This window comes from Hypomesus nipponensis, chromosome 17, assembly GCF_054491055.1.
Source record: "Hypomesus nipponensis isolate SF chromosome 17, ASM5449105v1, whole genome shotgun sequence".
In the NCBI taxonomy this organism is placed as follows: domain Eukaryota; kingdom Metazoa; phylum Chordata; class Actinopteri; order Osmeriformes; family Osmeridae; genus Hypomesus; species Hypomesus nipponensis.
The window spans coordinates 4,090,978-4,113,914 of NC_140377.1; the positions used below are offsets into that span (position 1 = coordinate 4,090,978).

The window sequence follows — 22,937 nt, forward strand, 5'->3', positions numbered from 1 at the left end:
TAATGAACTGTAATTGATTGTCTCCCAAGCTAATGAAAGTTGTGTGCAGTCCTAATCATTGTTTGGACAGACTCTTGTCAGTTTGCAGTTGAGAGAAACATGTCCCCACACAGAGACCACACATCAAGAGCAGCTTAAATTGAATTAGACACCTCTGAATGTTGACAAACAAGAAAATCTGTCTCTGACCTTGGCTAGAATTGATTCTTTATAGTTCACAAAAAAGTCTTTAAAATACTTCACAAGGACCACTACTGCTGGTGGCAGCATCATTTTCTGTCCATGTCATGTGTTGACTGCAATTGTAAGGACAGTTTAGACCATTTGAAGTGAGGATGGCAACTTGTACAGAATATATATATATATATATATATATATATATATATATATATTATATATATATATATATATATAATATATATATATGTCAGATTTAACATTGTGCTCTTACCAAAACACCATGAGGATGGCAAACAATACTACAGGCCTACTCCCACCATGCTGGTATAAATACCCACATACATCCATTCTGACAGAATTGCCATGTCTAATAATATTAGTGTGAATGGTTTATTTATGGTTTATGGTTTATGGTGCACTTGAAAGTTAATTTTTTTTGAATAACACATTTCTGTGTTAATTATTTGAATGACACATTTCTATCAGTTGCGCATTGCCATCTCCAGTCAGTGAGGCAATCTCAATCACCAGTCTCAGAGAGTTGAAGCAAAGAGCTCCAGTTAACTGAAAACCTTCAAACTCAGGCGTATTACCACACACACCAATTCCATGCAGTATTAATGTGATTCTATGGTTCACCACATAAAACGTCTATTGAAAGATAATATGTTCATTTCCGATGATGTAAGAATTGCAAGTATCGCTGTTCAAATTAAAAAGGTATGCGTAATACAAATAAGTGGATTAACGTGCAACAGACCTACTTCAGCCTCCTCCCCTTGTGGGAAACAATGGTGTGGTCCACGGGGAACTCATCATCACTTTAAAACGCACCAGAGACTTGGCACAAAAGCGCACACGAAGGCACAGTGCGCAGAGGGGCAGTCTCACATTTCACAGGACGGAGGGACGATTTGCACTGTCAGAGCTGCTCATAAGTTGTGTTAAGCACTTTTACCGGCAGCACGGTTTACGGGACTCAGTCTGGAAAAGTGGTGACTTTTCAGAGGCAATAGACAGACTACGGAATGACAAGTCAGTCCTGGTAATATTAACCAAGAGGAAAGCGTTGTGTTTCTAGCCTATTTCACTGATAGTTTTTTCCATATGAAGCAAAGCGTAACTTTGAGACAGGATTTTGTGGTAAAAGTCTGCCTAGTGGAACCGTGCACCCCAACATCAGGCTGCTAACAACCACGGAGAGATGAACGTTACATTCTTCGACCCAGTCGGGCTGACCCAGGGCGCGCTGTTTAATGGGAGCCAGATTCTCGCCGGTACTCTGGTAAACTGCTGTAATGAAACAGACGTGGCAACTAATGACGGTGGTTCGCTGGTGTTGCCTCCAGACGAACGAAAACTCTTCATCATGCGCGTAGTGCAGATCGCCGTCTTGTGCGTCTTATCGCTCACGGTAATGTTCGGCATCTTCTTCCTTGGCTGCAACCTTATGATTAAATCGGAGAGTATGATTAACTTTCTGGTAAAAGACCGGAGACCTTCCAAAGACGTGGAAGCGGTAATGATTGGACTCAGCTAGTCCATAACGATGGGCGATGGGTGTGTTGCGCACGGACTGTGGCCTCACCATGTACCACACGCCTCTACGGGGCGCTCTGTTTCTTGGTGCGACGATGATATGCAAATAGTATTATTATCTTAATATTACGATTGATTCGAAACTACCAATTTTTCATGAAGAACAAGTGTGCTCAAAGAACCAGCAAAGTATTGTTTACATGTGTGTGATATGTTCACCGAAAAAATATTTTGCTTGCCAACTTGAACAAAGTAACTAAAATGTTTACATGTTGTTAGCTCGAATTCAGCAACTTTGAAATTAAGTTTAGGAACGAATGTATAACATTCCCGACCGCGGCGCATGTAGTAAGATGCGCGATTTAGTGTCAGGTGTCACAGTACTTAAGGCGTAGATGTTCTTGTATTTCTCTTCCAGATTCGTAGTGGCATGTGGGTTAAAACACATAAGGAGCAGGAATATTGCACGTTTAACAATTAACTCCATCAATGTTTACACTGTGTTTAAAGACTATTTCCGTTAAGCATGCACTGCTTGGTCCGTGCGTGATTTTGGACCAAATGTTTTTGCACTTTTCGTAATCAGAAAATACAAGAAAACAATGCTGCATGGTTTTTGTATTATAACACTTGTATTTATATAAGTGAAACATGAATGACTTATATATAACAAATGTGCAGCATGCTACGAATAAAGTACACTTGTTTTGTTCTGCTTATGGTCTTCTTAATGGTAGCCTGTGTTTGACACTATAGGACAAACTACTACTGCCTATAATAATAGGCCTATAGCTTAATCCTATTTGTCCTAATATTCTTTTGCGATTACCTGCAAATTCAAGATGAACGGCCACCACTGGGAAATTATGTGACATTTTATCTGCAAGGTTGAAGAAGTTGTTCATGAAAAATTAATTTCAGTCAAGCAACTGTCATTTCATAGCTCAGATAAACATAAACCTTTAAAAATTCATGACGCAACGCTTCTACTATGTCTCATTGGCTTCTTAGAGACACCAAGCTGTCTCGCCACCCTCAGTCAGATCAACATACATCCTTGAATATAAATACGTTCCTGAATTATTGAAGCAAGCTATACAAGTGTTTTGCAAACCCAGTTTAAAGCATAATACGTAGTGCAACCTGTGGTCAGTTAACTGACTCATACATACATGTAATGTAAGTATACGTTAATCAGGGAGTCTGGTGGACTCATAAGAATGGTTCAATTTGTCTGTGGGCAAATACTTGAATGTGTCAACCTGAGAGCACTGTTTGTATAGGCCTATGTGCTATCAACTGACGTTTACCTTCTGACTGCAATTAAGATCTCTGAGGTCTCCCTCTTCACCTCATCCACAAAGGCCTGACTGGACTGGATGGCTTTCGTGCAGGCTTGACATACTTTCTTACAAATGGAATTAACATTTGCTTAAGGTTCATGTTCTCTACACCGTTATGGATGGATTGACTTTCCCTGCTCATTTCCCCCAAATTCTTTCCTCCAAGCCAACCTCTCGCCTTCCTCAACTTTTATATTAATTTGTCCATTTGTGTTTCATGACTGTAGCATGCTATTCTATTAAATGTCTTTCTACTTTTAATTTCCCCACAGCTCCTCGCTCCTTCTCTCGCGTACTCAGAAGCAACAAATGTTCTCATTATTATTTCATCACTTGTCAGGAGAGCTGACTCTCTTGGGGTAGATAAGTCCACATACACACACACACTGACACACACACGCATTATGTTTTTTCTTCCATACTCACAAACAATTTGATCTAAGATACCAACAATAAAACAATACCAACACAACTGTATTGTATCATTATTTAACAAAAGACATAGTTACATTGTACATTCTAAATGTCTTTCTTTTTTATCATTAAGTGCTTCGGAAAAATGATTTCTATCATATAACCCTGTTAACGATGACCACACAACTCAACATATTATATTTAGCATACATTTGATTGGGGTAACAGTTTGTTGACTGAAAGAATTGCTGATTAGTGATTACTCATTATTAGGGGATGAATAGTATTGTTTTGACATCATTGTTTATGCATGCCAATGGACATTACCTTAAAATAATTTTCTAAATTCATTTAAATAATGTCTATTAAAAGCGCTATCTGCCTGGAGAATGAATGATGCGAGGGGAGTCTAGTTGGAGCAAGACTCAGATACATATACATACTAACAGAAAACTGCAGCAGAAGAGATGACATCAATGGTAAAGCACACTTTCCTGAAAATATAATAAAAGCTTTGTTACTACACTTGGAGACCTCAATTAGGCATCTTATAGACAATAGACACTAATCAAACCTGTCATATTTAGTTCTGAATGCAAACAAGGCATTAAGGAATGACTGATTATTACAAATCAAGACTGATTGACAAGAAGTAATTAGATATGCAAATCAGATGACGATAACTGGTGTAAGATAGATAGAGAAGGTCTTGTACAAAGTGGGTAATTAATAGGAGTAATGCTCATTTGAGTGTTGTGTTTACAGTTTGGGTGTCATGAGCATAAAACGATTGTGTTCACCCTTCTACGCTGAGGAATGAAGCCTTTGTTGTGTATCGCTTAAGAGAGCTATATTAGCTTTTTTGATGCAGTGTCAGGAGTGACCTTTTACAACATAAACCACACTGAAAAGAGTGAACTATACACTTCCACTGAAAAAATGTCAGAAATAATCATGATTAAGCCAGCTTTGACATTTAATATTTTCTGTAACCAAAGACCAAATACCCAAACAAAAGACTTTGACTGAAACTCCTTGGGATGTTACTAGGTGTTACAGGCATAGTAGTTTTGCTTTTGTTTTGTTTTTCACCACAGGGGTAAGAGTTTTACCCAAATTTGATTTGTCATAGGGAGAAGGCACCCTTGGCCAGAAACTTCTATCTAATCCCTCCCTCTCATCTGACACATTTCTTGTGTAGACACACGGCATTCTCGAATCGAAGTGGCCTTTCTAAATCCAATTCAATTCATTTCTAATGGGATGTCTTGCATTCAAACGGAGTAGAGAGAGACACCTGGGACAGTGCAATCACACCACACATAATAGAGATGCTAAACCGGAGAAAAACAATCTCCATCTGACTGATCCCCCATAGCATTCTTATTAAACAAATCTATTAAGGAGGTATACTGTATGAAATCCTAAATAGCAAAGCTTAATCAGTTAAAGATAGACATGCAAAGCCACAAGGCACAAACACATGCCACACACACACACACACACACACACACAAGCAAGCTGTGCTCTTTACCTGTCCAGGGTAAAGAGCCATTACCTGCTCAGTCTTGTATGTAGCTGTCAATATGTCAATGTGCCCTTACACTCCTCAATCATCTTTCCACCTCTGTGAAATGGGTGTCTCTCATTCGTCCATTTCAGGTTCTATCCCCCAACTGTTTCCCTTAAGGCACAGCCAATCAGCGTGAGCAAACGTTTTAGAAGCTAAGTGTATGTATAGAGTGTGTGTGAAGTATGCTGGGTTAAACACCATGCACACTTTTGTGGAAAGGCATGAGGATGGGGAAATGTAAAAAACAAACAAAAAAACAATCAGCCTCAACATCAGCATCTACATTTCCTGTTTCTCATTGGATGTTTCTTCTGCACACGTTGGCTTGAGGCTCTGAGGTAATTAAGAATGTGTCAAGAAAACTGATTTACCGTATGACTCAGGCTCTCAGTTTGACACTACCCCCCACCCCCATCCCCATCACACACCCCACCTTTCGAAGGAGAGTTATTAGGTTTGAAATCAATTTTGTCTAATGCCACTTTAACCAAATCAACGTTTTAAGATTGAACATCTTATCGCCGGGGCTCGTTGTATTCATAGGCCTGTGGCACAAAAGACAAATCAAAACTCCATGAAGGACAAGGAGTCAGAGACTACACTGACCCCTCTTTCGACCTCTGTTTCTACATTTAGCCAAGCCTTTAGCCTTTCAGGTCAACCCTGTAGCTGAATAAGCATGAACACACTCTGTTAAAGTTATGTTGCAGGTGGATTATATGTTTAAATCTTCCAGCAAAGTGGTGGACACACAGTTACTGTATAGCCACTTGCTATTTTGAGACCTCAGTGCCCTTTCATTCTGAACACTGAGGCCGATTTAAAGGAAACAATCTCTAACAAGAGGAGGTTTTGTATATTATAATGATAGCACTGCTTGTCGCTACAGACCGAGAATATCATGCAGGACTTATTGTGCTGAATTCTGACGCTACGACAAACAACAATGAAAATGAAAGCTTAATGATTCCAGGACACAGAAAATTGATAAGTGTTCACCTCAGACATCACTATCCCAAGAGAGTGGGTTTCACATCATTGATTTCCTGTAATGAGCTTAGGAATAGGAAGGCATACAAACACAAATAGTAGGCTGTGTTATTCTTGCAGAAAAGCTTGTTAGCCCTCGCCAACTCCACCATCTCGCTTTCATAAGACCAAATGAAAGATAATTGGTGTCTGTGGCCAACCAGTTAATGTTGTATAAATGAGCTTAGTGTGTGTAGAGATGTGTTAATTGGCATACGTTTGCGGTGGGCACCACACACAGCCAGTCCAAGAGTGTGAGTGTGTGTGTGTGTGTGTGTGTGTGTGTGCGATGGCTGTGGTGGTGGTGGCGTGGGAGGGGGTGAGGGGGAGTCAATCCAGCCTCTATCCTCAGGGTGTAGGAGAGAAAGGGAGGTGAGGGGAGACATATTCATCCTTATCTGCCACTGCTTCCCCTCCCTCCCTCCCTCCCTCCCTCCCTCCCTCCCTCCCTCCCTCCCTCCCTCCCTCCCTCCCTCCCTCCCTCCCTCCCTCCCTCCCTCCCTCCCTCCCTCCCTCCCTCCCTCCCTCCCTCCCTCCCTCCCTCCATCCATCCATCCCTCCCTCCCTCCCTCCCTCCCTCCCTCCCTCCCTCCCTCCCTCCCTCCCTCCCTCCCTCCCTCCCTCCCTCCCTCCCTCCCTCTTTCTCTCTGACATTCTCTCTGTAAAGGTAAGCCAAGACAGTGGACTCACAGAAAAGAATAACAGTCCTTGTGTAAGCCTGTTCTGTTAACCCCCGCACCCCCCCCACCCCACCCCACCTCTCACCATCTTTGCCGTTGCCCACAGTCTCTTCTCCACGGTGTCTTCTGCGGTCTATCACACGCCCTCACCGTCTCCGATGTTCTCCTCCAGCCCTTCATGTTTCACTCCCCATCTCCCTCTCACCAGAGGCAGGCCCACAGACAGGATGTAGCAGGCTGATGAGACTCAGAGGGGGGCTCCAGATCCAGGCTCAGTTGATTGACCAGTGATCAGAGATCAGCCTGAAAGAGGAAACAGACAGTTCCGAAATCACACCACACTGACACACCGTGTTCTGTGTCGACACTAGCGAAACGATCCGACAATACCTTGCAAGTGCGTTTGTTTCAAGGAATTCTAAAGTTGCGGGTTTATGTCTGCTTGTGTATGTTTGTGCATGTGAGGAAACAGTAAATAGAAAGCGTAGTTTCACTGTAAATATATTAACAGGAAATATAACATAACACCAACCGCTCATTCTTATTCCCTCTGATGCACACACACACATTCTCTCTCTTTCACACACATACAGTCACTGAAACCAACACCCAAGGGCTGGAGAGCGGGAGTAAGGTTGCCATAGGAACCGAGAAAGGTAATGGCCATGTTCTCGAGCACATGCCGCAGGAGGTGGGGGGACAGAAGGGGGACACGGTGGGGGGGCGGGGGGGGGGATGGTGACGGGGCGAGGGGGAAGTTGACTCAGACTGCGGAGTGGTGACATTCTCAATCACTGCCTCGGCATATGTGGCCAACTTTCTGTGGTGACAATACCAAGCAACAACATCACCTCTCTAATAGGATAACATTTACAGTAATGTGCTAACATTTACACAGATGCCATTCCATTTTCCCTGATGTATGCAGTGGGGAATGGAGTTAAGCTAATAACGTTGGCTGTGATGAGATTGCTATGTATCATTAAATATGACTGAATAGAAGATAAACGAATAAGCAACCCTAACCAAGCTAATGATAATGTCTTGACAGCTTAGTACTGGTAGGAGTTACTGGTGCATTTTAGGACACAGCCCATGAGAGAAGTGAGCGACAGAGAAAGTAAGTTGTTGAGAAAGGTTGTCTCATAATGGACCTACAGCAAACTGAGTGTGACGACAAACTGTGACTATTTCATAGACAGAAAATAATTAAAAGTAGGAAGCAAGCACCGGCCATCTGTCGATGAGGATGCTTTCTGTGGCAAGTAGCCTATGTTTTCTCCCCTCACATTGTGTGGGTTATCACCTGCTACTGTTGTTCTTTCTCTCTTTCTCCCTACCACGTTCTCCAAATCACTTTCTTTTGTTTCACATTGCCCACACGGTGACAAGGCTTTTTAAAAATAGAGGCGATCTTTCCAGATTACTGCGCGCGGCACATTGATTAATTACAGTTTGAAATGCGTTGGGGGCGGAGGACTTGGCGTGGGAGATGTCGACAGCTATGGAAATGGAGAAAAGACAGGAAGGAGGAAACTGAACTAGTATAAGTCAACTCGCTGAATGGGAGCAAAAGTCTATAAAGTAAAAAACCCAATAACACTGTCTGTAGAAACTTAATTTAACACGAGACAGGTCCTGTGCTACTGTTTCCTGCTTCGATAGGCTGTGTGCAGGAATTGTCAGAATGTTTGCAACGAGTGGTGTGATTTAAATTGTGACCCGGTCAAACGTGCACTCAAAGCTCGACACATGCCATCTTGTCTAGACTTTATATAAATTATGAAGTCGAACACACTTCTCTCACTGTGTGTATGTCTCATAATGCACACTGCCCTTCATGCAAGGATGTTGTTTGAGCTCTGACGCCTTGGCAACTTCAAACACACTCAATCGGCTGTCAGGCTTGTCCACTCAGCTGGGGCAAGCATCAGAAAGGACTTCTACTTCATGGCATGGACTGACGATACCATCCCACAATTTCAGCAGTGGGACGCAGACACTCAAAATGTGCACTTTTTTCAACAATCTGTAAGTAGTAGGCTATACTACTGGCTTGGGTCCAGACCGTGAAGTTTCAGGTCACTATTAGTTTCAGCCAGGTCATAATTAGTCTCGACACTTTCATAAAGCCTGCTGAATGCACTGTACCCTTGCCTTTGGTAGCGTGAGGTTGGGGAAGTATTAATATACGCTCTGGGAAAGGCAGTGCCATTTAAAAAACGAAGTCTTAAAAGCTCTTCCATTTAATATAGGTCATTATCTGAATCGCTGTCATCTATCCAGTGCGTGGTGGCGGGCAGATATCTTCTCTCGGAGCATTTCATCTAAACACCGAATCTAGATATAGATGATTCTCTACCGCTTTCCTGGAGGCGAAGTCTCATTACCAGCCTATCTGTCCCCAGGCTCCTCAGCAGCCTACTATCCTCCAGCAGCTCCCGGCTGCCTCGCTTCCTGCAGTCTCCGTCAGGCGTGGCCACATCAAGGAGGGTACGTATGGCAGGCTGACTGGCCGCTGAGAAGCTGTCAAGATAAACCCACCGAGTTCCACTCTTTCGGCTTCTCCTTTACTTGATTGTCTGTCTGTCTTTCCGTGCATACCAATTCATTTATGGTTCAGTCCTTCTGCCTTTGTGTAAGAATGTGTGTGTGTGTGTGTGTGTGTGTGTGTGTGTGTGTGATAGGGTGCGTGCTGCCTCAATTACTTGATACTAATATAGCCTATTACTTTAAGTTGGTTTATATAGTATCATTGATAGGTTTCAGTTTGAAATGTTCATACATCTTCTTGCTGAATGTTGCATCATTGTCACTTCTGTCAACTGGTGGCCAATGACAGAATTTTCCCACAGGTGAACATCAATAATTTATCAGGTTTAGTCATGTCCATAAAAAGAGGGGAATGTTTTTGTCAGGTGATCCAAGTTAACAACATGTGAAAACAGAAATAGTGCAAAGATTGAAGACTGACCGACTGAATTGAATGCACTGTACGAGACTCGTTACAGTGCTGCCGTGGAGTTGAATAGTGTTCCAGAGTTAGTATGCGCAGACATTTGTCAGTGTCTGTAATGTTCCCGTGTCGCCGTTGATGTCAGACCTTGTGGAGCTGATGATGATTCAGAATGCCCAGATGCACCAGGTCATCATGAACAACATGACCATGACAGCTCTCAGCTCATTTGGATACTCCCACCCCTCCTCCGCCCCCCAGGTACTTTGCTCACCCGAAAGGCATTCTGAACCTAAAGTGTAAATGCACTCCTATGTGAATTATTCAATGATCATTCGACTTGATGTGATAACTTATGGCAGCACTGAGAAACCATGTTAATCAGACCACTAAGTGCAGGGGAGGCTGGAGAGTGAGCAGGGGAATATGTTTTCCCCCTGATCTCAAGGCTACCAGACACACGGTGATCATGCATGAGGAGGAGGAAGAGGACCCAATGGTGTACCACCACCACTACCAGCCTGCACCCTACCAACCCTACCCAGCTTGGGCACCCCCTGTCCAGCTTCCCCCCTCCCTGGTCTATCAGACCCCACTGGAACCCGTGGAGCCGCCCACAGCACCCCCCTCCCAACACAGGAACAGGTGACGCACATTCACGACACTCCTCTGAGTCTAGAAAGCAACACAAACAATACATGACGATGCCTTGGTGTTAATTACAGTTACATTTAGTCATTTAGCAGACGCTCTTATCCAGAGCGTCTTACAGGAAGTACAGGGGCATTCCATCGAGACAAGTAGGGTGAAGCGCCTTGCCCAAGGACACAACATCATTTTGCACAGCCGGGAATCGAACCAGCAACCTTCTGATTAATAGCCCGATTCCCTAACCGCTCGGCCATCTGACCCCTATGTTATTCAGAAGGGCCGTCCCCCCACCTCCCCCACCCAGTGCAACCAGGACTGTGGGGGCAGACATCCCCCCCGCTACAGGTACGTACACCCCAGCACCCAAGCCTCACAGACAATCAGGCCCAAAGATGGTGTCAAAAAGGATGGTTGTGGGTTACGGCTTCTTATGACAGTCCTGAGACTCATAATGCAGTTAATGGCGGTGCTGCCAGAGCTTCTGATTGGCACTCTGCTGGTGATAACAAGAGTGATGTTGACCCAGGTGTGGGTCAGTTGTTCTCATCAAATGTTTCTGGTTTCTCTTATGTCGGAACAGAGTACTACGACGCCACCGAAAGAAGATAGTTCATCAGGAGGAGAGAACATCGTGTTCCTTCTATCTGTGACTCTTTATTTCCTTAGTGTTTGTCTTAGTGTAGAGGATTACATAATCTCAAGTATCTGCTGACATCTGCAGTTGCAATATACAGCTGTTCTCATCTCTTCCTATTGTTCAGTAGTGTGAGATTTGTGTGAACATTTTATTTACATTTTAAGGATTTACCATATCTATATGTCAATCACAATTAGTATTATTTTATTATTATTCCATCATATTATTCGTTGTCCTGATTGATTGCACTGTTGTGTTGACTCACGTCCATTATTGAAGGTCAGTCTTTGATCTGTGTCAGAAGTCAGCCATTTTGGGTGCAGCTGTGAAGGCTCCGTATGGCCAGGCCACAAATGGAAGCTTGGGTCAAGAGGTGTGGGGCCTATGGCTGGAAAGGGGACACTTGGGTCAACACCTGTTTGTGGACTACCTCTAGATACATTGAAGACTTACATCTGTTACTTAGGCAAGTTTTTCTCTTTGTCAGCTGCTATCAGCCTTTTTATGGGCATTGTTTTGTCTGATAAGAACTCTGTGGCCTTCATGCCCAACTTTGTATCAGATAGACTTTGTGCATTTGATATTGTTGTATTTCATGTCATATGTTTGGTATTACTCTCTCTCCTCAGCTTTGATTAATACATGTATACATCCAGAACCTAAATCACGTTTTTCTTCCACAACTGTCTTGTGCATTGTCACAACAATTCCAGCAGGGAGCAGCAACATGTCTGGCATTACACACAGTAGCACAACCTTCAATGATTTGGAGGTCTGACAGTTATGTAACTATGTAAACAATTTAAATGGATTAATTAGCAACCATTCTTACTGTCTCAAATCAATATTAGCGTGTCTGTGTTGAATTAAAATAGTGTGTGCCTTTGTGGACCTTTCCTGCCATGACCATCCTAAAAAAGCTATCCTGTTTGGAGTTAAATAAGAGCTTTTTCTGGATCACTTAAGAACACACAAAGGTATTAGAGCTCCTGTATTCTGACATTGGGCACCACTGTGTCACACCACATAGCAGACTTGACACCATTTACCTTCTTAGCAATGTTGAAAGACAACCGAAAGCTGAGAAGGATTACAGGAGATGAAAAGTAAATTCAGTTGTCCGGCTGGAAGGTGACACTACAAAATCCAAGGTCAGTTTCAAAGGAGGGTGGTGTATTAAAGCCAAGTAGATCGTAAGGCAGATGGATTGAAATGTATTTGTTGAATGAAGTGGTAGAAGGAAGCGATACAGTATGTGAGTATGTATCTCCAGTGTATGCTGTAGACGTGTGTGAGTGTTTGGGACATTGCATAGTGGAAGGTTTTCGTGTCCAGTACATGTTGTGTTCACCATCCTAGTCAACTGAAATTCTTTGGCTGCTAGGGAACAGAGTTTCGTGGCTTGGCAGCTTCTGGGTTGGATTGTGAAAGTCTCTGGGGAAGGTTTGACAATCCCCGGTTTAGAGATGGACGTGTGTGTGTGTGTAAGGGGGAGGGGGTAATATTCTAGTTAGGGCGTGAAAGCAGAGAACAGAAAAGTGATAGAACATTGTGATTAAGAGCTCATATGAGCAGGTCAGGCAGCAGGAATATTACTGTCTCTCTTTTATGGCAACATCAATGTTTACCAAGCTATTAATACCTAAATCATCAGATCACTGCACTAGAAGCACAAGAGACTGCCGCAGGGATCCCATAGTAGAGCAAAGGACAGGGTCAAATAAAGAGAGAATAAAGAGAGTAACCAAGGCATGGAAGAGAAATGAAAACTTTTATGCCGGGTGGAAAATAACGCAGAAGAAAGAAATCCGTGGAGACTGTTGGAGTTAGTGGAGGGAGACAGGAAGGGAACGTGGTGTCTGGGTTCAGACTGTCACAACAGGGGGACGGTACATTCTGGGCTGAGAGCCCACAGAGGTGGCACTGCGGAGGAGCCATGAAAGATAGATGAGAGGCATAAAACGGTGGAGAGTGTGTTATTGAAGAGAGATATGAGGGTGATGGGTGTGTGGGGGGGGGGGGAGAATATCACATCTTGTTCCCAGCAGAGCTCTGATAAGAGTCCAACTCGGGCGCTCGTCCTCCCAGTGCACTGTCAGGTCAGTTGACACGCCCCATCCAATGTCTTCAACATTCCACAGTAACATAAGGACTCGGCTACTCCGTGCTTCTTTGAGCATTTTTTCTCTCAACACATGCCTAAATCTGTATGCTGTGACTCTTTGACCCAGATCAGCTGTTGCTGCCTTCACTGAATCCTCTAGGGGTCAGATCACGAGCCAGCCTGGTTGACTGCAGATCCTCACTTTGTCTGACATGACATATGTACATTCGTACGTGTGTCAGTGTGTGTGTGTGTGTGAGTGTGTTTTGTTTGTGAACCTTTAATAGCGTGAGATATAAACTTAGAAGAACGTCTTTGAATGTGGTTGAGGTGATGCTGAACAACAGGAAGGTGGCTCAACATAAAAAGTGTAAAGCAACTTAGTATTTATTATAGAAAAATAATTCTATAGGAAAACATTTGAAACACAACACAGTAGGCTACAACATATGTACCACAAGAGTATCAGAGCATTCACTTCTAACTGTTCATTAACTCTAAGAGGAACAGTTCAAAGTTAGAACACAATAAGCAGGGCAGATCAGATCATGCAGTCAAATGTCCCTTTGCTGACGGACAAGTCTTACAGGTGGCTAGTTCCCAATATCTCTGCAATGGCATGACTCAACCAATCAGAGCTGCCAGCAGACAGACAGACAGGGCCTGCCTTTGTTGGATCAGGTCATCTTGTTCTGTGGCCTGTGATAGGATTAGGCAGAGGCCGGCCAGCTCTCCATTCTTACCGGGGATAGATGCCAAAGCATGTTGAGTGTCCCTCTGTCGTGTTGACTACAACCCCCCCCCCCCCCCCACACACACACACACACACACCGCGACACCCCCTTCCTCCCTGTCCAAATCCTCTTCACAGTTTTCCATTTATCTCTAACACCTCGCCTTTCACTTCTCAAGCACATTCCTTCGCTCACTTTCTGGATCTTTCTGTTGACCCATGAACTTTAATTCATGCATACAACTGGAATACATAAAAAATGCATTCCATTTCAATGCCAGAAAATGGCATTGCATGACACTGGGACAGAACGCATCATAGTGATGCAGTCAGACTGGCATTTCTAAATGGCATTTGGCCTGTCTATGACAGAGTGGAGGACTGGGCGGGGGGGGCTCAGTCAAAGAGCAGTTGACCCCCCAAGGCCTTGCAGGCAGTCTAGGCTTTTCCAGGCAGCAAGAGGATTAGCTGTGGCACAGCTGAAAGAACACCCCCCCCCCCCCCCAAAGCATGTGTCCACCTCTCCATCACACAGAAGATGCTGTCAGATAGGAATCATCCCATCCAGCAAATACCAGCTACATTCAAATACCATCCATAAGCATGTGACATTTGCCGTTTCCCTGATGTAAGGGAAAGGTATACAGTGTAAGGTATCTATAGAACAAACTACAGGATGACACTAAGGATATTCATCTAAATATGCTTCTCCCCGCTTCTCTCTGTCCCTCCATTTTCCTTGCATGCTGCTCATCCTTCTCTTCTCTGTACACTTCTCTCCCGAACTTCCCCTCCTTCTGGCCCTTCATCCTGTGGGTCGTCTTCACCCTCTCTGGATCTCCTGGGAGATGGATCGGCCCAGGGTTCTGGGAGCTTTGGCGAACTCCATCCTGATTGGCTTGACTGGAGGAAGGGCCTTGGTGATCTGGTCCACGGCTCTCTTGTTGGGGCAGGCTCCATCTGGAGTGGGGAAGGGGCGGAGGTCCTCCAGGGTGTGGGGTGCTCCGCGGCCCAGCCGGATGCCCAGCTCTGCCGGGGTGAAGATGGGCAGAGGCAGGGTGTTCCTCTTGGGGAGGAGCTGGTGTTCCCTCACCCCCCTCTCCACTGTGCCCACTCTGTACACCCCAGACGGGCAGGTCTGGAGCAGGGAGCGAGCCTCCCACTGTCGAGACAGAGTCTCGCGACGAGAGTCGTCGTTCATGTTCATGGTCTGCCTGCAGGACAGAAGACAGGGAGACAGTCAGATTAACAACAGCGATTTTCCACGTTTCGCTTAAATTGGCCGTTGTGTCTTTCAAGTTTCTTCCGCGAAACCTGCTGAAAATAAATTTTTCCAACCGAGCCTACGGGATTTCCCAGACAGTGATTACCCAGACAGTGATTACCCAGACAGTGATTACCCAGACAGTGATTACCCAGACAGTGATTACCCAGACAGTAAAGCTGAATCATACAGAAGAATAATTCAGTTAACCCGTCGTGAGGCCCCTGGTTTTTAATAAGTGAGACACTTTGGAGTGACTCATGTACAATATGTTCCAGTCATCAGATGCTCCTTACCTGTCCTGTGGCCGGGTCTTGAGGGTGACGCTGTGCCAGTCTGCTACGTAGCTCTCCTTCTGCGTCTTGTTCTCCTCACGTATGCTGCAGGCCAGCTTTGCTGCCACCACGGCCCCAGCACTCTTCTCCACGATGGTACACACCTGCATTTTCACTGCTGTCTCTCTGTCTTTCCGTAGAAGGATCCGGCGCTCCTGTCCGTCCTTTAAAAAAAATCACCTCTTGCTCTATCCCGGTCTCTCTGGGCTCGCTCCTCGTCTGTGGGCTTGGCTGAGGGTCTGTCAGGTTGGTGGAAGGTCCAGGGAACTGTGCCGGCTGTCTCTGTGGTGGTCGCTGCTGTCTGTGTTGGGGACTGAGTCGGTTTGTCTTTTATAGCGTCCACGCTGCTATTTACGAGAGATGCTGTCACTCTGCAAACCAGTGCATGCTGACACCCGACACCAAGTGTGTCTCATTCCCGGGAGCTGGAACTGACGCTTCCCCAGGGGAGCTCTTGAGAGGCGGCAGTAGAGGGGGAGTAAGGGGGAGTCTTACGGTAATTGGACTGACAATCCCCTGAAAACCAAATTATACCTCCCCTTAATCCCCCTCCCAGCCCGACATTTTCAATTTAGCTACTGGAGTACGAAGTGGAAAGTTTCCATCTTCAAAGCACAAACATAGAAACACAATCTAGACTAATGTAAACACAGAGATTGACTCCAGGGGCTTGATCACAGAGCTGGAATCTTAATACATCTTTGGTCTTGATGTTCATGTAGCAGGGAGTGGTTGTTCACTAAAATGAAGAGATTAGCTCCCTCTAATAATGTCAATACCATCTCTCTGAGAGGTTACATGACAAACAGACATGCACTCATGAACACAAACAAACACTACATACACAAACACACACAGACACAAACAAACAGAGACACAAACACATTGCTATTCACATAGGCACACATGCATACTGACATGTCATAAGACTATAGTGTGAAGAGCAGAATGTAGGATACCCAACTACATATATGTGCAGTGGCCTGCGGAATCCAGTCGGATTGTCGGCCAATTGAGATTTTTGATGTTTTGTATAGTTACCACCCTAAACTTCATTGTAATGTACACATGTCAAATCGAATTATGACACGGAGTGGAATCTTTGAATGCAGTTTTCTCCCTTATCCCTTTTAGACACAGGTCAACTTAAAAATGATTTAACTTCAGTTGTGATAGATATATCTGAGTGATTTATTCAGATTTGTATTCAGGAACGTCTGTAGTTCCCAAATATGTATAATATCCAGAAAGTCACATTTTCACAATGTGAAGGGTTTCCTCAGTCGGCCACACTTTACCCAATTATCTTACCCCGTTTGAGTTATTCACAGTTATGCAAACAAACACAGCCTGGTGATTAGTCATGTCTCATGAATACATGAACATCCCCATTAGAAGCTGAGCTGCTAATGGAGAGTTTTTGTTGCTGTAGCAATGGAAGCTCATTCGCTGATTTATCACCCTGGCGACAGAGGTTACCCCAGACTCTCATGGTTCAACATCAGCAATGTTCTATCTCTGTCGCACACATAAACACACATCTGCACATAAACACACATCTGCACATAAACACACACACTTTTTTTCTTTCTGTCTTTTTTCTGTCTTTCTCTCTCCTATGTATACCTAATCTAGATGGCCATGTATTTATTTTGAGCCTGAAGCATATTATTTACCCCATAACTCCAAATGAGAGACACAATGTTAGTATTGTGGGCAATGTTTCATTTGTGGTTTATAAAATACAGAGTATTATAAGTTGTAAACCTGTCATCCAAATACTGTATACCAGTCATTGTTTCTTTATACTAAAGAAGTACTAGCTGAAAGACTCAGCACAGCAACATCTCAACTTACTCACCTTCCTTCTCTGTACATGTCATGAATAGCAATGACATTCTCTCTCTCTCTCTCTCTCTCTCTCTCTCTCTCTCTCTCTCTCTCTCTCTCTCTTTCTCTCTCTCTCTCTCTCTCTCTCTCTCTCTCTCTCTCTCTCTCTCTCTCTCTCTCTCTCTCTCTCTCTCTCTCTCTCTCTCTCTCTCTCAGACACACACACCATGTTTGGGATAGTATACAGTATTGAGTTATGTCACCATGGAAACCATAAAATGTCACTCCAGAAACCTAGTAAGTATATATGTGAAATATTCTCAGTATACTGTGAGGTCATTATCTTTTTATAGCAACTTAGTGAGCCAATGAACTTGATCTAAATTGGCAGTATGTCAGGATCCAACCTGTTATTGGCCAGTTTATTGGAGATTAGCCTGACAAACAGGATGAATCAGTATTTGGTCAAATGTTCCAACAAGGCCTCTTGAACAACAGAGTTGTGTGTTATCACCATTGACGTCTCTATAAAACAGTTTAATCAACCAACAAATTTGACTGCAACCTGATCCCAGAGCTGACCTGTCGATGTGACAAACATTCCCATGGTCTCTAGAAGCCAAGGACTTCCTGGTTGGTTCACGACACGCCTATTCTGCTGAAACCAGGGCTGTGGAAAGTCCCGGAGGTGAGTGGTGATAAGGTGATCCTGTCAGGGTGACCAGAGCCCCCTCCATTGCCGCTCACCCCGCCTCCCTCCCTCAGCTCCAGACAAGGCTGGCAGACCAGCAGGCAGACCAGCAGGCAGACAAGGCTGGCAGACCAGCAGGCCGACAGGGGTCTGTTATATAAGTGCACAGCTGCAGGGAAGTGACGCTTAAATGAGCTGTCAGAGGGAGGAAGCGACAAGGAGAGGAGGAAGGGAGAGGATGAGAGGGAGGAAGCGATAGGGCGAGGGGATGGAACCAGGGTACGAATTACGGGTACGATGTTTCGACCCCCCTAATTATAAGACTTGGACCCCCAAGTAAAAAAACTGGTTGGGCGGGGGGGGGTCGATACATGCTCTGGAGAAGAAGTTGACCCCCCCGATTGTCATTGTATAATTCGCACTCACTGCACAGACTAACAGTGGAGAAAGGAGATCTGAATGTTTCGGTTTGATGACAACAGATGCAAGCAAGTCAGCTGAGAGGGCCAAGAAAGCCTGGCCAGTTGATCTGAAGACGAAAGCTGATGAAAGCTGTTCTACTGAAATCGAGGAGCAACAGTAATCAGAAACAAGTACTCCCACAAGAGACACAATGTGAGTCTGAGCACTCGGAGGACGTTCACGTCAAGTGAAATGACACACCAGTTGCTAGGGAGAGTTATCTTAACAACCCACGGGGGCAAGGAGTGTTTGTGTGTGCGTTTAGAAACAGGCTGGTGCTGCGTTGAGAGATGCACCTCTACCAGAGTGTCCCTCTTGTGTGATTCCAAAAGACAGGTGTTCACCATAACATCAACATCCTCCGTCACACCCTGGGTAGTTCCAGAGGGACCAGCAGGCTAGGGGCATCCTGGGCCAAACCAGGCCAGGCGGGGTGGGACCAGAAGCAGCTTGGCACGGCAGGCGGGCCACGTTAATTCCCCAGGTTTGGAAGTGAAGAAACATGCTTTCTAACTCCAAGTACTTACGCACTGGCACATGCCCTGATGTCATCTGATTTACTGCGTTGAATAATAAATGTGAGCTGTGGGACTAACATGTTTAATTAGATCTTGCCTCGGCGAGTATAGAGTGCCAACCGCGTGTCAATGAACTTTTCTGTGTATTTGCAATGGAAGGTGTCTATTTCTGCCGTATGTCTTCTCCATAACACGCCCACATAATGTGCCAGGGCTCTGACAGCCTTGTCATGCTTCGTGTCAATATGATTCCATCAGTCCCAAAGGGCATATAAACCCCCTCCCACACGACCAGGCTGTGTCCTGGCTGTGTATCCATATCAGGTTTGCAACTTTATTTCTTTCAGCTTTGCACCAGAACATACCCTATCCCCAGACTTTCACCACAACATTATAAATCTCTCACAATCTTCTTACGGTGAAAAATATTTCCTTATAGTTCTCCAACACAACCACACACATATACACTTGCTCAAGCCTCCAACTGGCTTTAGGCTGTGCTGTGATAACATAGTTAACCTCCTACTTAACATTTATAATGAGAGCTGATGATCGGTCTTAATGCAGTCTGGTGCATTTCCTCTGTATCATGTACAAAGGTAATGTAGTATATCCAATCTGAGCTTTCAAGGAGAACAAGAACATCTTGTGACTAAACCAAAGGAGTGCTGATAATCATGAGACAAATTGCTTGGAAGATTGTGCTCCTAGGACAACTGAGCCCTGAAGGATGAAGGGAGACAAACAATAAACAGACAGCAGGGTACAGAGCATTTTGTGGTGGACCCAAACAACAGATCATATCTAAAACGTAACCAAACCAGTGCTAGGCCAAGCGAATCGATGACAAGTAAGACATGTTTCCGATCAAACTTCCGCTGATGAAATTGATATCCACATCTCGTAGCATTAACATTCAGGGGATGTCGTTTTTAAACAGTTAGAATGACTCTTAAAGTGGGTGCAGTTGGCTGGATGACGAACAAGAAATATACGGTTGTAACGCTGAAACATAGACAACTGCTGCCCCCTTCTTTCTGCCTGGGATAATTACATTTACATTTAATCATTTAGCACATGCTCTTATCCAGAGAGACATACAGTAAGTACAGGGTCATTCCCCCCGAGGCAAGTAGGGTGAAGTGCCTTGCCCAAGGACACAACGTCATTTAGCGCAGCCGGGAATCGAACCGGCAACCTTCTGATTAATAGCCTGATTCCCTAACCGCTCAGCCATCTGACTCCTAATTACAAGTCGCAGCTCTCATGGCTTATCTTCCTCCTCTCTTCCGCTCCCGTCTTCCTCGTCGAGCCTTTCGTCATCCTCCCCACCTCCGTTCATGGCACGGTTCACCCTGGCCAGGAGCATGGGGAGGTTGATGGCGGTCTCCTCCTCTTCCTCGTCGTCCTCGTCTCCCTTGGGGTAGAAGCGCCGAGCCTTCGCCACAAAGTCCTCGGCGGCGTCCAGGTATATGAGACGATCCTGAGGCGAAGAGAGAGAGACAAGAGCCAGGAAGGGTAAAGAGTGTGAGGAGAGGGGATGACATGGTGGAGAAGGCAGAGGAAGGCGACGGGGTTGCTGTTGTCGCTGTTGGCCACTTTAACAAGGCCAAGGACTCACACTGACTTTAAATCACAAGCTGCACAATGACACCCTGCACATTGCAATTTGCACTATTGTATCGTTCTCTTGCACTATCTGTTTTTTTAGGTTAGATTGTATATTATGACTACTTATATTTTATTTTATTCCCCTTAGTATTAGCTAGACCCCCCTTAGTATTAGCTAGACTTTTCTCCTTTTGTATAGTTAGTCCACATATTTAAGTTTCAATATTCCTATATGTTTAATGTATGCACCTTCCTGCCAAAGTAAATTCCTTGTTTGTGCAAACATTCATGGCGAATAAAATCCCTTCTGATTCTGATTCAGATTCTGGGGGCGGGGAACGGACAGAAGACAGGCCTGTGCGTGCTGCTGCTCCTACCAGGATGAAGAGGTATCTCTCTGGTGGGGACTCCCTGCTGTTGAAGATGGACGTCTCGGAATGGAGCGTGTGCAGCAGCGTGCGGGCCACAGGGGCGTTGTGCATGCGGTCGAACGACGCGCTGGTGGCCACAGTCAGCAAGGACTCGGCCTCGGCCATAAAACCTGCAGGAAACGTTACAGGAAAAAGGTGAGTGTTTGTCCGTCTGTTTGTCTGTGCCTCTCTCTCTCTGCTCTCTGCCTTTCAATCCCTCTCTTACCAAGGTTCTCCAGGATCATCTTCCATTTATCTCTGACCTCTCGGCGCATGTCCCTCATAGCCTCAATGTCCACACTCAGACGCCGGTAACCCTACACAGAGCCAGGGAAACACGAATGCGGAATTCAGGACTATCACAATCAAAGACTATCATCAGATCTAACGACATGTATCTCTCCAGGGTTGAAGCACAGTCCCTTCCCCTTGTCCTCCCCCCTTCATCCTCCCCCCTCCATCCTCCCCCCTCCATCCTCCCCCCTTCATCCTCCCCCCTGGCTGTACATGGGAGCCCCTGCGGGTCTTGGCCCTGGTCTGGAGCAGGTTGTACAGCGAGCGGTCGTCATCTCTCTCTGAGTGGCTGGGGTCACCAGGCTCACTCCACAAGTTAGTCTCCTGGTCGCGCCGCTTCTGTGCTTCCCGTTCAAAATATTCCAGAGTATCATGACTGGGGGAAAAAAACGACACACAGAGAGATATGATCATCCACGCCAATGTTAAATCACATGAATATTATGTTGGACTATATAAAAACGAGCTGTCATTACAACAGAAGCTAGACGGAACACTAATGTTCTCCGTTCGAGGGGTCAAGATGGAAAAGCTGACTTGTGACAAACAGCATGTAGCATCACATACCATATAGCCTCTATTTAACAACAGACAGAAGCAACACAAGTTCCAACTGTGGCAATCAGGATGAGCTGATAGCTGCTTCATTCTAACTCACATTACCTGAGGATAGGCTGCTTCTCTTCTTCATCACCATCGTCACAGCAACAGCAACAGCAGAAGCGTGCACAGAACCTCTTAAAGGCAGCCCCCATCTATGAAGGAAAGCACAGGGGATTTTGTTGAAGTCAGACACTGGTATCATGGAAGAGATGCAATGCAGTTCAAACTCGCACCATTACTTGGGACACTCCAATTGTCCCTTTTATTCGTGCTTTAACAGGTCTGGGTTCACCTTGTTTACATCTACTGTTGTCTTCCCTACAAGTGTCTCATCCAAAGGATTTGCATGAAGAAGCAGTCGCAGGTGTACATAAATCACAAGATCATAACAAGCCTGGAAAATACGTCCCGTTCACTGATCAAGTCCTGTGCAGACGGATATCTCGAATAAGTCAACGAGGATATTCAGCCAGTCCAGAGGACTATGCTAATGACGGGTAATGATCCACTCCATCCAAGTTCTCTCGATCCAGGCCCAGGGATGTGTTGTTTCCTGGCAGCTGGGCAGGTGTCCAGGTCGCCGGCCGATCTTTCTCCCTCCGAGAGAGCAGCTCAGAGAGAAGGCTGCCCAGGGACTGAGACGCTTCCTCTGCTCCACGAACGACAGAGAGAGCAGTGAGAAGGTCGCTCATACAGTCCCACACCCCCCGGCCCCTGCGGACAGTCATCCAAGTCATGTGAGAGGAGCCATCTTCCGCCCCCAGCAGTGAGGGCGAGCCCCCCTCTTAGGCTGCAGACGAACCCCCATGACTACTCTACTGGAGCAACTACACATTCCAAAGTGTCAAATCCACTATGCTTTATCGATAGAAGTAGTTGTACCGTACTGGTAAAGCTCAGAGACTCTATTTCAAATGATCTATTTGACGGGGATTTTCTTGGGCTGACTGACCACACCCTGGTCAGCTGCTGACAAGAACATTTTTTATTTCAACTCACCGAAAGCAAGTAACGAGATGAGCTCCTTGTAAAGTCCCTGACATTAGGGAACTTTGTAGGGGGAGAGAATCTTTCTTGTGA

At 45.2% G+C, this 22,937-nt stretch overlaps 4 protein-coding genes across 4 annotated transcripts; 2 read left to right on the forward strand and 2 right to left on the reverse strand.

Moving 5' to 3' along the window:
- The first annotated feature begins 1,384 nt into the window (after positions 1-1,384).
- rprml (reprimo-like) lies at positions 1,385-1,720 on the forward strand. The gene has a single exon (XM_084678398.1). The coding sequence runs from the start codon at positions 1,385-1,387 to the stop codon at positions 1,718-1,720; it is 336 nt and encodes a 111-aa protein (XP_084534524.1).
- Positions 1,721-8,164: 6,444 nt separating this feature from the next.
- LOC146253045 (proline-rich protein 29-like) lies at positions 8,165-11,449 on the forward strand. The gene is made up of 6 exons (XM_084678414.1): positions 8,165-8,789; positions 9,167-9,251; positions 9,860-9,975; positions 10,163-10,359; positions 10,640-10,710; positions 10,946-11,449. The coding sequence occupies exons 1-6, from the start codon at positions 8,709-8,711 to the stop codon at positions 10,972-10,974; spliced, it is 579 nt and encodes a 192-aa protein (XP_084534540.1). The 5' UTR covers positions 8,165-8,708; the 3' UTR covers positions 10,975-11,449.
- Positions 11,450-13,470: 2,021 nt separating this feature from the next.
- On the reverse strand, positions 13,471-15,743 carry tcap (titin-cap (telethonin)). The gene is made up of 2 exons (XM_084676579.1): positions 15,400-15,743; positions 13,471-15,053 (listed from the first exon to the last, which is right to left on the reverse strand). The coding sequence occupies exons 1-2, from the start codon at positions 15,546-15,548 to the stop codon at positions 14,663-14,665; spliced, it is 540 nt and encodes a 179-aa protein (XP_084532705.1). The 5' UTR covers positions 15,549-15,743; the 3' UTR covers positions 13,471-14,662.
- A 3,492-nt stretch (positions 15,744-19,235) lies between these two features.
- On the reverse strand, positions 19,236-22,508 carry LOC146253047 (melanoregulin). The gene is made up of 6 exons (XM_084678031.1): positions 22,150-22,508; positions 21,918-22,009; positions 21,468-21,630; positions 21,187-21,277; positions 20,928-21,091; positions 19,236-20,422 (listed from the first exon to the last, which is right to left on the reverse strand). Exons 2-6 carry the CDS (start codon positions 22,007-22,009, stop codon positions 20,204-20,206), a joined length of 729 nt encoding a protein of 242 aa, XP_084534157.1. The 5' UTR covers positions 22,150-22,508; the 3' UTR covers positions 19,236-20,203.
- Positions 22,509-22,937: the final 429 nt, after the last annotated feature.